Genomic DNA, 15983 nt, shown 5'->3' with positions numbered 1-15983 from the left:
GAAACATTAAGAATGAGCATCCCAGCTATTTGTATACTAAGATTAGGGGCAGAAGACAAATTAAAGGCCGTTAAGGGGGCTGAAGAGATGATTCAGTGGTTAAGGTGCTTGCCTGTGAAGCTTAAGGACCCAGGCTTGATTTCCCAAGACCACATAAGCCAGAAGCACAAGGTAGTATATGCTCTGGAGTTAGTTTGCAGTGGCTGGAAGCCCTGGTGTACCCATTCTCTTTTTCAAAAATAAATTTAAGGGGGCTGAAAAAGATGGCTCAAAAGTTAAGGTGCTTGTCTGCAAAGCCTAAGGACCTGGGTTTGATTCCCCAGTATTCATGTAAAGCCAGATGCACAGGGGTACATGCATTCAGAGTTAGTCTACAGTGGCTGGAGGCCATGGCACACCCATTCTCTCTCATGCTTTCTCTATTTTATCTGTATGAGTCACCATGCCCGGCAGAGACTGACGTCTTTGAGAGTAAGAGTTTAATCGCATTGACCTCTTATTTCTGTACATAGCCTGGTACACTGCATAGATATTAAAAATGTGATACAGGATTCATTACATGAACACTGGAGTGTGTGTGCAGGGGTAAACTGTAAAGGAGATACTTGAGATTTAACCTATCACACTTAGCAGCAGATCTTCTACCTGATACTTGGAACAACTATTTCTAAGACAGCTGCTTTTGATCGCAGAGTTTCAGAGTTTTTATACTTTTAATTAATTATTACATTGTTGTTATTATTATTATTATTATTATTATTTTTTTTTTACAGTTCTGGGGATTGAATTCTGGGCCATTCAAGGCAAGTGCTCTAGTTCTGAGTCACATATCCCTGGAGAATAATTTTTTTGTTATGAAACAATGAGTTTATTGGGGTTATTACAGAGCAGGGAGGGGACTTTTTACAGGAGCACTAGATGACTCAAATGCAGCTGCACCACAAGAAGTCCCATCCCATCCTGGACCGCGAGACTCACAGAAGCTGCGTCTCTGGAGCATACTGCACCACTGGCAGGCAGCGCAACTTCACTGGCGTTTCAAGCACATTGCACCACTTTCTGGCAGCTCTATCAGAGAATCTCTCCAAGAATAATATTTTATATTTATATATTTTTATTTATTTTAGAGCATGAAAGAAGGGGGGAGGGAGGGAGAGAGAGAGAATGGGCATACCAAGGCCTTCAGCCACTGCAAATGAACTCCAGATGCAAGCGCCACCTTGTGCAACTGGTTTAGTTGGGTCCTGGGGAATTGAATTGAGGTCCTTTGGCTTTGCAGGCAAATGCCTTAACAGCTAAGCCATCCCTCCAGCCCAAGAATATTTTAAAGTGCAGGCTGTTCCTGACAGGTTAAGTACCTTTCCCATTAAAAACTGTATCTTTGTATAGTTTCTTAATCATGCTTCCCTTTCTGAAAAAAAAAAAAAAAAAAAAGCTACCACTTATTCAGCACTAACTACTCCAGAGACTGGGCTAGGTGCTAGAGTACCAAGATGAATGGGACCAATGTTAATTTACTATGACCCCATGAAAAGTGAAGTCTAGGTGGGTGTACCTAGATTACACAGCTGCACCTCAAGATAGGCCTCTAGAAGCCTGGTGTCAAATAATAAGCATTCCATGAGCAGAGGCAGAGAGGGTAGTAAGTATGGAGGCCTAAGAGAGAATAACTTTTTTAAGGAATGCTAATTATGCAAAAATAGGAAGAATGGTGTATTTTTTACACTAGCGCATATAGAAATGATTCTTATTGGAGAAAAGGAATGAAGGCCTTTACAGGAATAAAAAAGGGACAGATGCAAAAGATTTTTAGGAGGTGGACTCAAAGAACTAAGTTTGCATGCAAGAAAAAAAAATGTGACGGAAATTTCTATTAAAGACCCTGGGAACCAGGTGTGGTGACAAACGCCTTTAATTCCAGCACTCAGGGGGCAGAGGAAGGAGGATCGCTGTGAATTTGAGGCCAGTTTGAGACTACATCATGATTTCTAGGTCAGCCTGGGTGAGATTGAGACCCTACACTGAAAAACCAAAACCAAACAAACAAACAAAAAAGGATCCTGGGGGCTGGAGAGATGGCTTAGCGGTTAAGCGCTTGCCTGTGAAGCCTAAGGACCCCGGTTCGAGGCTCGGTTCCCCAGGTCCCACGTTAGCCAGATGCACAAGGGGGCGCATGCGTCTAGAGTTCGTTTGCAGAGGCTGGAAGCCCTGGCGCACCCATTCTCTCTCCCCCTCTATGTCTTTCTCTCTATGTCTGTCGCTCTCAAATAAATAAATAAAAAATTAAAAAAAAAAAAAAAAGGATCCTGGGTGGCAGTGTAAATGGTAATGCCATCAAGGAAAGTAAAGAAAGCCAGAGGAGAAGCTAGTTTAAAGAGCATTCAAGGCAGTGTGAAAACTGAAGCTGTGGACACACAGTGAAACAGCACCCGCTGAGGATGAGGCTCAGGGTCTCACAGTGGAATCTTCTCCAGCAACACGAAGAAAACAATGACTGTGGACAGGGCAAACAAGTCAGACGACAGCTGATTTAAAAAAAAAAAAAAAGGCACTGGATGGAAAGGGCATGGTCTCCGGTCATCTGTGCATGGTGCAAAGATGCTAGCTAAAACCAGAGATGGATAGGCTAAGGTGGGCATGAGAAGTGAGGAAGTGCAGACTGTGGCACTACAGAAGTGAGGATGCACAGGGAAAGGGTGGCAGGTTTTTGTCACTTTAGGGGATTTTCGGTCTTTCCTTTTATGTTCAAGAAGATATTTAACATGTTTGCATTCGGAAGAACTAGTAGGGGCTTGAGGGTATAGGGAGTACAGGAGGAGAGCTTCAGTGACCAATGAGTGGAGCTTACAGAGGAAGAACCCCATTTCTTCTAAGGTTAAAATATGAGGGAGAGAGGGGACCTGAGTAGCTAGTGTAAATTAAAAAATAAATTCTGTGATCAGTAAGTAATGAAAATGAAAATCCCATTGAAAATACTCTAAACACAAATGTTATGGAATTTAATTCAACTTACAGAGGAAAAATGGCAAAACAAATGAATGCCTTCTTAGTTAAAGGCCATTGAGCTACTATGTCATATTTAAATTCATCAATGCTCACTGATACAAAATTACTAAAATTCTATAATTTAAAAAAAAATCTCACCACATACTAAATACCACTCTGGGTTCATATGCAGAATAAAAAATTGTACCTTCACAGTTCTCTTTTTCCTTGCTGAATTCCACTCGAAGTGTACTATATGATTATGATTTTAACATTTTATGTGGTAACATCTATTTTGAGACAGGGTCTTGATATGTAGCTTAGGCTTGCCTCAAACTCATGATCTTCATGCCTCTACCTTTTTCTGAGTATTGGTATTATAGTCATGTACCACCATACCTGGACCAATACGTCCTTTTCAAATCACAATTTTGAAACTATTAATACTACTGAGTTAAAAGTGTTCAATGAGATTTTCTTTGACTTCCTGGACTAGCCTGGCCTCAAGTCTTATCTTGTTTCTAATTTCTATTATCATTCAATTAGCAATTTTTATATACATGGCATTCAGACATAGCCCATTTGATTTCCAATGACTATGAATTTATGGTTAAACTTTAAGTGAATTGACAGTACTTCTAGGTAGGAATATTTCAATACTGGAGTAGGTTCTAGTTGGAAGATAAATTAGGTCTTTGATACATTAGTTATTTAGCATCATAATTCTATTACAATTAAGATTATAGCTCCATGCTGGTTTAGAACTCACAGTGATCCTCCTACCTTAGCCTCCCCATGGGCTGAGATGGCTAAAGCTATTCTTTCAAAAATAAAAGTTATGTTAGTAATACTTGGAATGTGTATTTACTGAGTGTTTAATATGATTGCCACTGTTCTACAAACTGGAGACTTCAACAGTAACAACATAAACTTCTGCTCCCAGGGAACTAACTAAAGAAAGGGAAGCAAAGAAACGGATGTTTGGTAAAATCAGATCTTGGTAAGTAAAAGGAGAGGGACAGGAAGTGTCAGTAGCTGAGTAAGACTTGAAAGATGTTAGAGTGCACTAAAGCATTTAAGTCACAGGAAATTCCAAGTACAAGTACTCTGAGGCAGAATACTTGGTGCTCTGGATAGGAGCACAGAAGCCAGAGTGCGTAGGTCTGGGGAAGAGGGAAATGGCAGTATGTGAGGTAGCACAGGGAGCGTAGGCCTGCTCATGTTAAGGACTATGACATTTACTGTGAGTGACATGGGGAATCACAGGGTAGTTTGGAGCAAATGACGAGGATTTAAATGGCTTATGACATAATTACTATGACTTTGTTTATTTATTTATTTTTTGGTTTTTTGAAGTAGGGTCTCACTCTAGCTTAGGCTGACCTGGAATTCACTATGTAGTCTCAGGGTGGCCTTGAACTCACGGCGATCCTCCTGCCTCTGCCTCCTGAGTGCTGGGATTAAAGGTATGCACCACCATAACCAGCTTACTCTGGCTTTTTATAAGGAACAAATTACAAAGGTACAAAGGTGCAAAGCTGTAAAGAGAGTATTTGGTGGTCCAATCCTGGTACAGACAAGAGTGGCTTGGAATAGGATGTTAGTAAAAGTGGTGGTCAGCTTGGGAGATACCCTGGATACATTGTATCAGGGCCTTTTGACTTGCTGATGGATCACATGTGGGAAACAAAAGCGTTAACCATGAAACCCAAGGGTTTTGCTAGAGAAATTATAAGCATGGCATTGCCATTTACTAAGTTGGTGAAGACAGAAGCAGCAAGTTTGGGAAAGATGATCAAAATTCAGGTTTGGACATGATGATTTTTCACTTTTTTTTTTTCCTCTACTGGGGGTTTGAATTCAGGGCCTTGCATATGCTAAGCAAGCACTCTACCACTAAGCAATATCCCAAGCCCTTTTTTAATTTTTATTTTAAGACAGAGTCACAGAGGTTCTGAATGAAGATTCAGATCTACTGGACCTTAGTGGAAAGGAAGACTTTAGGCACTGGGACAGTGAAGACTTAATATTTAAAAGATAAAAGGGACACAAAGAATGCAAAGCATTTAGATTCTAGTAAAAACTGAAGCGGGATGGAGGGAACTACAGGGTCTTGATAAGTTATCCAAGCTGGTGTTGAACAAACTCTATAGTCCAGTTAGGTCTTGCACTCTTCCTGTCTCAGTCTCCCAAGTACCTGGGATTACAGGAATAGGCTATCAATTCTGGCTAAATTTCTTATAGCAATGTCAAGTAGGTAATTTTATGAGCTCAAAGGGAGTGACAACATCTAAGAAAGAAAAGGGTTCAAGGAAGCTTCTTTCTCTTCTTGAAAGTATGTGTATCAAGCTAAAATCACAAGCAACTTTAAAGCCACTGATTTAAATGGTATAAAATAAAGAAACCTTATAGACTTTGAAAGCTTACTTCAACTATCTTCAGTCCAAATTAACATTTCCAAGTTTTGATAACATACAAATCTAAGAAACTCAAAGAAGCCTCAGAAAACCCCTTAGGGGCCACCTTGACCTATAGGCCTCAAAAATAATAAGGAATTAATTATTTCAATGACATAGCCATTACAAGGTTTACCTCAAATTTGCTTGAAAGCAAATATCAGTTAATTTGCTTAACTAAGAATACATTAATACAACAGAAATATTAAAAAGTATAATGGGAAGCTCAGTATCTGTTCTGGGGAAATTTGATAGAACTCTGGAAGGCAGAGTCCATACCACACATAGTATCAGGCCATATATTTCAAAAAAAAAGAAACAATACAGCCTTCTAAAAATTCTATTTCTGAATTTTCCAAGTTTTGTATTTTATATGCCCAAAATTTTACACCTCTCTGAAAAGTTTTTGACTCTTATATCTCAAAAAAAATCTTATTATATTCTTAGTTAGCTAAACACAAAATTCTGTATCTATACAAGTACGAAATGTCTATAATTTTGCAAGTTACACTGAAAAAAAATCACATGCAAATGAGTCATTCAACTGCTCACTTTGTATAATACCAATACTTGAATACTGACTACTTTGAACAAAATTATGATTATTTGTATTAGTATCATTTGATGATCCAGGCTCATTTATCAGGTTGTTATCTGCACAATTGAAGCTGGATCGCTCAAATCCATCTGACTGTGAGACAAAAACAGCATTGGAAGTAGTGCCTGCTGACATGCTGGAAGAAGACATCTGATGCAGCTGTCTGAGGTCTCTGGGGGCTAAGCTTGAGTTACAGGAGTTTTCAAGGTTGATGCTCATGAGTCTTGGATTGCCAGTCTCGGTATCTCGGTGGGCTGTCATCGTGTTCACATGGCAGTCTGGCAGCATGCTGCCATTAGGAATACCATATAAGTCAGATGGTGACATGGATGTTTCCATTCTAGCTATGCCATCAATAGTATTGTACATGCAATTGTTAGAAGCACTTAAATCATTCACACCAGGCACTTCCAAGAATGATGGCATACCTTGTGAATTAGAGCAAAGGGTCCCTGCTGAAAAACTACTCAGTGGATTTGTACTGAATGAGCGTGTGGCAGAGTGGGTTACTGATGACCAGCCCGAAGACTGAGGCACTGAAGTGTGATATGGCAATCCACTTGAGATGGACACAGGTGAAGAATAATAGGATTCTGCTTGACTTGACATTCCTGAAGGCCTTGGCATTTCTGGCAAAACTGCACCATGAGTAAACAAGTTTGATTCTGTGAGAGAAAAATGTATTTTATTTTTTTTGAGAAAAATGTATTTAAATTAAAATTTACATTAGTAAAATTTCAAATCATTATTTATATATTAAAACTTATTAAAGCACTAATAGAAAATTTCAAGGGAGGTTTGAAGAGATAGTTCAGTAGTTAAGGCACTTGCCTGAAAAGCTAAGGATCTAGGTTTGATTTCCCAGTACCTACGTAAAGCTGGATGCAAAAGGTGACACAAGTCTGGAGTTTGTTTGCAATGGCTAGATGCCCTGGCACACCCAATCTTTCTCTCTAATGAATCAATGAATAAACAAATAAATAATTTTGAGGGAACTGATACATTTCGAATTACAAAAAAAAAAAAAAAGCTTAGTCAGGCATGATGGTGCACACCTTTAATCCCAGCACTCAGGAGGCAGAGGTAGGAGGATTGCCAAGAGGTGAAGGCCACCTTGAGACTATATAGTGAATTCCAGGTCAGCCTATAAGCTAGAGTGTGAGACCCTACCTTGAAAATCAAAAACAACAACAACAAAAACAAACAAACAAACAAAAAAAGAAGCTTAAAGCACTAAAACTAGTATGCCAATCCTAAACTAAATTCTATTAACATGGAAACTGTTTTACAAATACCTAGTAAGTGATTTTGGCATATGTAATTTCACTCCAGTTAAATATGAAAATTTAGCTTATTACTTGTATGTACATTTTTATAAAGTATAAATATCAGAATTCAACTAACAAGCATTAAGCAACCAATCATCTTATAGAAGGAAATGAAGACATAGAGAAGACATTCATTTGAGAAGACTGACAAATACATGTTAGTTTTAAGACATATAAAGATGTAACTTTAAGATACTGAAAAATTCCTAGTAAGAAAAAATTTTAAGGAAAAATTAATACTGCATATACTTAACTGGGAAAAGCACAAATGTAAGAATATAAGAGATGAGCAAAAAGACTTTCAATTAAACTTTGACAAATTAGCTACTCAAGAATTGGCAAACTGTTTTCTGTAAAATCCTTTTCTATAAAGGATCAGATAGTAATTATTTTAAGATCTGTGGGCTACACAACCTCTTTTGGAACTGTTCAGCATTGTTGATACAGTGTGAAAACACATAAGACAACAAAGGCAGATAGGTTGGAAGATGTAGCTCAGTGTTAGAGCACTTGGCTAACAAGCCTAGGATCCTTGTTTTGATCTCTCTCTCTCTCTCTCTACACACACACACACACACACACACACACACACACACAAATATACATAGCTTGCTTATTTTTTTGAGGTAGGGCCTCACTCTAGCTCAAGCAGACCTGGAATTCACTATATAGTCTCAGGGTGGCCTTGGACTCACAGCAATCCTCCTACCTCTACCTCCCAAGTGTTGGGATTAAGGTGTGCACCACCATGCCCAGTCCAAGATTTCTTTTTTAAACAAGAGATACTGACTATGTCATCAAATGTTCAAGTATAACTTCAGCTATAAAAATATGTGACTAGCCAGATTTAACTCCTTTGTTCACTGAAGACTGCAATTAGTAAATTTACCAATGTATGAACAAAATGTAATTTCTTGAACAAATCCCCCAAATTTAATCAGTTTCCAACACAACCTTCAGCGGCCCAGCCTAGCTCAACTCACATAATATTTAAAGCGTGAGAAAATTTATAGGACAAATAATATATAAAAACAGTTACTTGTTCCTAAAAAGTGTAATTTCTGTACAATGTAAAAGTACTAGTTTTTTCCTGATAACAATTAATGTACTACAAGGGATAACATACCTTTTTTGATGAATCTTCCTTCTCCAGTTGACCCTAAGGGACCAGGTCTTGGTCTCTCAGGAAAGTTAACTGTTACGATAAAGTTTTTCTGTTATCAAATATCATTTGAAAAACAGTTTATCATTTAAAAATTTTTAAAGTAGACTAAAGCAAGTTAAGATCTATTTACAATATAAATCAACCCAAAATATACTTACTACAATCCTGCAGCATTTTCTGGAAAAATTGAGTTGTTTTTTGTTTCTTTAATTTATTGCCATACGCATCTAATTAAAAAGAGACCAGGAAAACAGTAAATCATCCTGGGATTATGCTTCCATTCTGTTCATAAGATGGTGATTTACTAGTGCACTAAAGTAAATGTACATAATGTGGACTTTAGTAAGTACATTATTCTAGAATATATATCCCAAGTCAGTTGTGAAGGGTATTTTTCTCTTAATAAAACAAAACAAAACAAAACAAAAAACAGGCTGGAGAGATGGTTTAGCGGTTAAGGCGCTTGCCTGCGAAGCCTAAGGATGCATGTTCGACTCTCCAGATCCTACATAAGCCAATAGTCCAAGGTGACACAAGCATCTGGAGTTCAATTACAGTAGCTGGAGGCCCTGGTGTGCCATTTCTCTCTTGTGCATGTTAAAAAAAAAAAAAAAGGCCAGTCCACTGGGCTTGGCTAAAAAAAAACAACAAAAAAACCCAAAAAATAACTTAAGGACTGGAGAGGTAGCTTAGCAATTAAGGTGTTTGCCTGCAAGGCCTAAGGACCCAAACTTACTTGCCATAACACACCTAAGCCAGACACACAACATGACCCATGCCCAAGGTCACATATCTGCACCAGGTGGCGCAAGCATATGGAGTTTGATTACAGTGGCTGGGGGCCCTGGTGTACCAATTCATGCACTTGCTCGTGCTCGTGCTCGCGCGCTCTCTCTCTCTCTCTCTCTCTCTCTCTCTCTCTCTCTCTTTCTGTCTTGTCCTCTTGTTCTCACTCTTTCTCATAAAAAACAAAAAAGACTTAAGAGATGGCTTTAGTGGTTGAGGTGCTTGCCTGTGAAGCCAAAGGACTCAGGTTCTATTCCTCAGTATCCACATAAGCCAAATGCACAAGGTGGTGCATGCATCTGGAGATCATTTGCAGTGGCTAGAAGCCCTGGTGTGCTCATTCTCTCCCTCTACCTATCCCTCCCTCCCTCTTTCTCTCTCAAAGAAATAACTTAAAACAATCATTTCATTTACCTAGAATACTTCCAAATCAGTCTGAACAAATGAAATAAGGTCTGATAAGGACCAAAACAGATACCACTCCTGAATGAATTTTATACTTATAAAGGGGCACAATGAAGACAAAAAAACAGAAATTTTTATAACACAGAATAGAAACTCCAAAATTACTCTAGATTAATCACATCTTTCTCTTTTTAAATATTTTTTATTTATTTTCAAGGAGAGAGAGAAAAAGAATATATGAGAAGAAATGGACACTCGAGAATCTTCTGCCATAGCAAACAAACTCTAGATTCTTGTGTCACTGTGTGCATCTGGCTTTACATGGTCACTGAGGCAATGAAACCCAGACCAGCAAGTTTTGAAAGCATCCCATCTCCCTAGCCCCAAGTTAATTACACCTTTCTAGGAGATGCAAAGAACACAGGAAAAAGCAAAAGAAGAAATACAATGGAAAACTTCCAGGAAAATATAAGTTATGAATACACAAAACTGTGCTCACATATATTTTATAATGTTACCAGCATGATGAACTTAAGAAATACAAGCCATTACTTGGGCTGGGGATATACTCAGTTGGCAAAGTGCTCACCTATCATGCATGAAATCCTGGGTTTGATCTCCACCATCACATTAAAAATAAATCTGGGCATGGTGGCCCACGCTAGCAATCTTAGCGCTCAGAAAGTGGAGGCAGGAGAATCAGAAACTCAAGGTCAGATACAGAGAGTTCAGGGCGAGCATGGACTATATGACTGACACTGACTCTCTCTCTCTCTCTCTCTCTCTCTCTCTCTCTCTCTCTCTCTCTCACTTCCAAAGCATCATACCTTTTTCATCTGGCAGGTACCTAAAATCCATAGATTCACTGACTTCCTGGTCAGAAGGTCTTCGCAGCTGCATTTTGACTGTCACTGGTTCTGATATAGCTTTGCAATATGGGGGAGTCTTGAAAACTATGGCTACTTGACGGTGAACATCAGCTTGTGAGAAGATACCTTTCGCTTCCCAATCATTCAACACAAAACGAACTTCTATGTCATCTAGTGAATAAGAAACCAAAGAGATAACAATAAATAAACAAAGTAAAATGGATCTATTAATCTAAAATATATTGTAAACTTTTTTGAGGCAGGATCTCACTCTACCCAGGCTGACCTGGAACTAACTCTGTACCCCAGGCAGGCCTCAAACCTATGGAGATACTCATACCTCAGCTTCCTGAGAGCTGAATCATAGGCATGAGCTATCATGCCTGGCTAAAATGTACTTTTATTGAATGAAACAAATAAAACAGATAAATACCTTTCTGAACTTTGTCGCAAAGTAGAAATATTTCATCTCCTCCACTGACACTTCCACAGTTCTTGTTTACACGACAAATTCTTAATTCTGCAGTATTTGGAGCACCTTAATACAAACAATTTTTAAAAATTGTGTCACTAAGTATTAAATTTTATTTTATTATTTTGGTTTTTCAAGGTAAGATCTCACTCTAGCCCAGGCTGACCTGAAATTTACTATGTAGTGTCAGGGTGGCCTTGAACTCATGGTGATCCTCCTATCTCTGCCTCTTAAGTGCCAGGATAAAAGGTGTTCACCACCATGCCCAGCAACTAAATATTAAGTTTGATTTTTAAATTATAGAATTTTAAGAAAAATAATTTTAAAAACTAGATAGAAAATTAATGTAGATGACATATACAAAATAATCAGATGTGAGGGCTATCTGGCTACAACATCTGTTAGCTCATTGATCATCAGGGTTGATATGGCTGATCTGGCTGGTCAGGCAAATGTACTCTTCCTACATGCTGGGTAGAAGAGGATGGAGAACCTTCTCAACCTTCCCCAAGTAGAGGACAACCAACATAGTCTTAGGTCAAGAGCATATGAATAGCTATGCTCCCCTGCTAGAGACTCTGAACCAGTTCTCATCACACATACTTGTTCCCTTTTTTTCTAACTGTCTTGCCTAGGGTTTTAGAGCCTTGTGACTTCATATCTGGCTGATGAGGATCGCCATGAGTAAAAGGCCACCCTGAGACTACATAGTGAATTCCAGATCAGCCTGGGCTAGAGTGAGACCCTACTTCGAAAAAACAAGTGAACAAAAAATGGTGTTTTTAAGCCAGGTGTGGTGGTGCATGCCTTTAATCCCAGCACTTGGGAGGCAGAGGTAGGAGGATCACTTTGAGTTCAAGACCACCCTGTGACTACTTACGGAATTCCATGTCAGCCTGGGCCAGAGTGAGACCCTACCTCGAAAAACCAAAAAAAAAAAAAAAAAAAAAAAAAAAAAGGTGTTCTTGCATATGGTGTACACATGTGCATGTGTGTAAGGATGTGCATGCCCTAGGTTTGTGTGCCGAGGCCACAGAATGTCAGGTGTCCTTTTATTAATGTTATTCTGCTATTTCTTTCCTTCAACCCAAGCTACAGCGAGACTCAAGAGATTTTCCTCCAGTTTAAAAAAAAAAAAAAAATCAATGATGCACTTTTTTAAAAGTTGCCAAAATAGGAGCCTGGGAAGATGGCTCAGCTTTCCAGACTGGGTTCAATTCCCCAGTACTCTTGTCAAGCATAAAGTGCTATATGCATCAGAAATTTGCTGGCAGTGGCAAGAGGCCCAGGCACACCCATATATTCTCTCTCTGGCATCTCTTCTCCTTGCAAATAAATAAATAAAAATATATTTTTAAGTTGTCAAAATAGGGCTGGAGGTATGGTTTAGCAGTTAAGGTGCCTGCCTGCAAAGCCAAAGGACCCAGGTTCAATTCCTCAGACCCACATAAGCCAGATGCACAAGGTGGTGCGTGTGTCTGGAGTTCGTTTGCAATGGCATGTCCATTCTCTCCCTCTTTCTTGACAAATAAGTAAAATAAATAAAAATAAAATATATTTTTAAAAAATTGTCAAAATAGGCAGGTGTGATGGTGTATACCTTTAATCCCAACACTCACGAGGCAGAGGCAGGAGGATTACCCTGAGTTCAAAGCCACCAAGAGAGTACATAGTGAATTCCAGGTCAGCCTGGGCTAGAGTGAGACCCTATCTTGAAATTCCTCCTCCCCCAACCCTGCAAAAAAAACTGTCAACAAGCTGGCTTCGAACTCACTTTGATCCTCCTATCTCAGCCTTCTGAGTGCTGGGATTAAAGGCATGCACCACCATCCTTGGCCCAAGGTGTGAATTCTAGATGTGAATTTTTCCTGAAATTAAAGTATTTCTCTCTCTCCCCCACCCCCTCTCTCTCTTTTTAAGTCAGAGTCTCACCTTGGAGCCCAGGCTGGCTTCAAACTTGGGCTTCTCCTACCTTAGCCTCCCAAGAGCTAGGATTACAGTACAGGACAACATGCCTGGCCAGTATGCTCTTCTTCTAATTATAAAAATAGTAACTTTTTTGTTTGTTTTTTGAGGAAGGGTCTCATTCTAGCCCAGGCTCACCTGGAATTCACTATGTAGTCTCAGGGTAGCCTTGAACTCATAGCAATCCTCCTACCTCTGCCTCCCAAGTGCTGGGATTAAAGGCATGTGCCACCATGCCCGGCCAAAATCATCATCATCATCTTCTTTTTTGGTAAAATTTTTTAACAATTAAAAAGCAAGCGAATGCTACAAATATAAGAAAATAAAGCACTTACGGTTGTCATAAATTGGGTTAGACACAATTGGAGGAAGAGCAGTTGTCAAGTGACCATGTTCATCAGGAAGGAAAACTTGAAAACATAGCCTCACCACATTCAGGTCACAGTCTTCAATGTCCAGCAGCTGCTGTTCTGGGACTGAATAGTACATGGTTATTTTAGAATGCGAGGAGGGTTATGAATCCTGAAAATCCTGTTAGTCTTTTTTCCTGTCCACCATATCCAATAATCCTCAGCAGTATCCAAATCTTTTCACTTTTATTTTAGAGAGAGGAGAGGAGATGAGAAATAGAGAATTGATGGGCCAGGGTCTCAGCCACTGCAACTGAACTCTGATGCTTGTGCCACCTAGTAGGCATGTTTGACCTTGTGCTTGCCTTAACTTTGTATACCAGGCTAACATGTGATCTGGAGAGTAGAACATGGGTCCTTAGGCTTTGCAGGCAAATGCCTTAACTGCTAAACCATCTCTCCAGCCCATCATCCAAGCCTTTATGCATAAAAATAGAATAGTACACAATTTCAAGAATGCTTTTTATTATTGTTATTAAATAGTCACTATCTAACAGAATGTGAGAAAGTACAGCCATTTTGGCATAGTCTGGGACTTCAGAATAGAATTGCAACCTGACAATAACAGATCAAAATATGGATAAAAATGATTCACAAAAGAGAATAAGCACCCATTCAACAAATACATATTTATTTGGTCCATTCTAGAAATTATTCTGTAAATCTAGTAAGAATTACTATTGTTAACATTTCTACAGCTAGGGATTTGTAAGAAATAAAATTATTTTTCCAGAGTTTCACAGCTAAGTGCTACAGTGGGAATTCAAACTCAGATCACTGAATATAGACCCTATAGTTTTGAAAATTAAAACTCTATTGTAACACCTCACTTGCATTCCACATGAAATTACAGGGACAGGGATGGAGAGATGGCTTAGTGGTTAAGCGCTTGTCTGTGAAGCCTAAGGACCCCGGTTCGAAGCTTGATTCCCCAGGACCCATGTTAGCCAGATGCACAAGGGGCGCACACATCTGGAGTTCGTTTGCAGTGGCTGTAGGCCCTGGCGCACCCATTCTCTCCCTCTCTCTCTCTCCCTCTCTCTTCCCCTCTGCCTCTTTCTCTCTGTCACTCTCAAATAAATAAATAAATAAATAAAAATGAATAAAAAATATTTTTTAAAAAAAGAAATTACAGGGACATATGAAGGCTTAGATCAACATTTTGGAGATGAAATGCCAAGAAGATAATGAATGGTGAAAGACAGCTAGTTCTTATAATAAACATGTGTTAATTGCTTAAAATCAAAACAAAACCAGGGTCTGGAGAGATAGATAGCTTAGCAGTTAAGGCGTTTGCCTATGAAGCCTAAGGACCCAGGTTCGATTCTCTAGAATCCTGGTAAGCTGGCTGCACATGGTGACACATGCATCTAGAATTTGTTCTTTTTTGTTGTTTATTTTTATTTATTTGAGAGTGACAGCAGAGGGAAAGAGGCAGAGAGAGAATGGGCACACCAGGGCCTTCAGCCACTGCAAACGAACTCCAGATGTGTGCGCCCCTTGTGCATCTGGCTAAGTGGGTCCTGGGGAATCGAGCCTTGAACCGGGGTCCTTAGGCTTCACAGGCAAGCACTTAACCACTAAGCCATCTCTCCAGCCCACACTTATGTTCTTTACTGACCTCTGCAGGCATGCATATGAGACATATGCATATATCACACTACATGTCCCACATACCATATTATACACACATGCCAAAAAAATGAGTAATCAATATACAAAATGAATAAATGAGTACCAGGTGCTTCTGATTAAGTTCGAAAACAAATGACGTGAATCCAGGGTATAGTCATACAACAGAATAAGAAATAAAAAAGAACAAACCATGGATGGATATATATGTACGTGTACACACACATACACACACTCCAACAGTATACTCCAAAAATGCGAGCCAGTAGGACTCATACAAAAAGAATACACACCCAGAATGTATGACCCATATACCTCAACAAGGAGGGGCCAGGGGAAGGGGGTAGGACATGGATGAGCCTAACAATGGTACTGAATTGACTATATTCATTGAGTACAAAACTAATAAATTATATATATATATATATTAAAAAACAAAAAAAATACACATTATAAACTTCCATTTAAATGAAACTAGAAAAGATTATGTATGATAACAGAAAGGAGATGAATAGCTGAGTGGGGCAAAGGAGGAGGAAGGGAACTGATTTAAAAGGAATCAAAGAAATTTCAGGGGGCAAGGGAAATATTGTTTTGAGATTATATGAAAGAAATATATTTAGGTGGGTTTTATATATTAGTAAGTGTTTATTGAAAATATATTTTTTTAATCTTTATTCATTTTTATTTATTAGAGACTGACAGAGAGACAGAGAGAATGGGCGTGCCAAGGCCTCTAGCCACTGCAAAGGAACTCCAAATGCATGTGCCACCTTGTGCATCTGCTTATGTGGGACCTGAAGAATTGAACCTGGCTCCTTAGGCTTGGCAGGCATGCGCCTTAACTAATAAGCCATCTCTCCAGCCCACTGAAAATATTTTAAATGATACATTAAAGGAAAATAAACTGGT

The 15983-nt window shown here is 39.0% G+C and overlaps 1 protein-coding gene across 1 annotated transcript in view; it reads right to left on the bottom strand.

Annotated features, from left to right (window-relative positions):
- Positions 1 to 2307: 2307 nt before the first annotated feature.
- The window catches only part of Rel (REL proto-oncogene, NF-kB subunit), a 48358-nt gene continuing 34682 nt past the window's right edge, over positions 2308 to 15983 (bottom strand). The window contains exons 5-10 of the mRNA XM_012950396.2: positions 13365 to 13505; positions 11026 to 11130; positions 10551 to 10763; positions 8691 to 8759; positions 8494 to 8562; positions 2308 to 6704 (exon numbers count right to left, since the gene is read on the bottom strand). Of these exons, the coding sequence (XP_012805850.2) occupies positions 5947 to 6704; positions 8494 to 8562; positions 8691 to 8759; positions 10551 to 10763; positions 11026 to 11130; positions 13365 to 13505 (1355 nt within the window). The 3' untranslated portion in view covers positions 2308 to 5946. The remainder of the gene's footprint in view (positions 6705 to 8493; positions 8563 to 8690; positions 8760 to 10550; positions 10764 to 11025; positions 11131 to 13364; positions 13506 to 15983) is intronic.

This window comes from Jaculus jaculus, chromosome 4 (assembly GCF_020740685.1).
Source record: "Jaculus jaculus isolate mJacJac1 chromosome 4, mJacJac1.mat.Y.cur, whole genome shotgun sequence".
Classification (NCBI taxonomy): domain Eukaryota; kingdom Metazoa; phylum Chordata; class Mammalia; order Rodentia; family Dipodidae; genus Jaculus; species Jaculus jaculus.
Note: the sequence above shows the minus strand (reverse complement) of the source record. Positions and strands in the feature narration are given on the sequence as shown.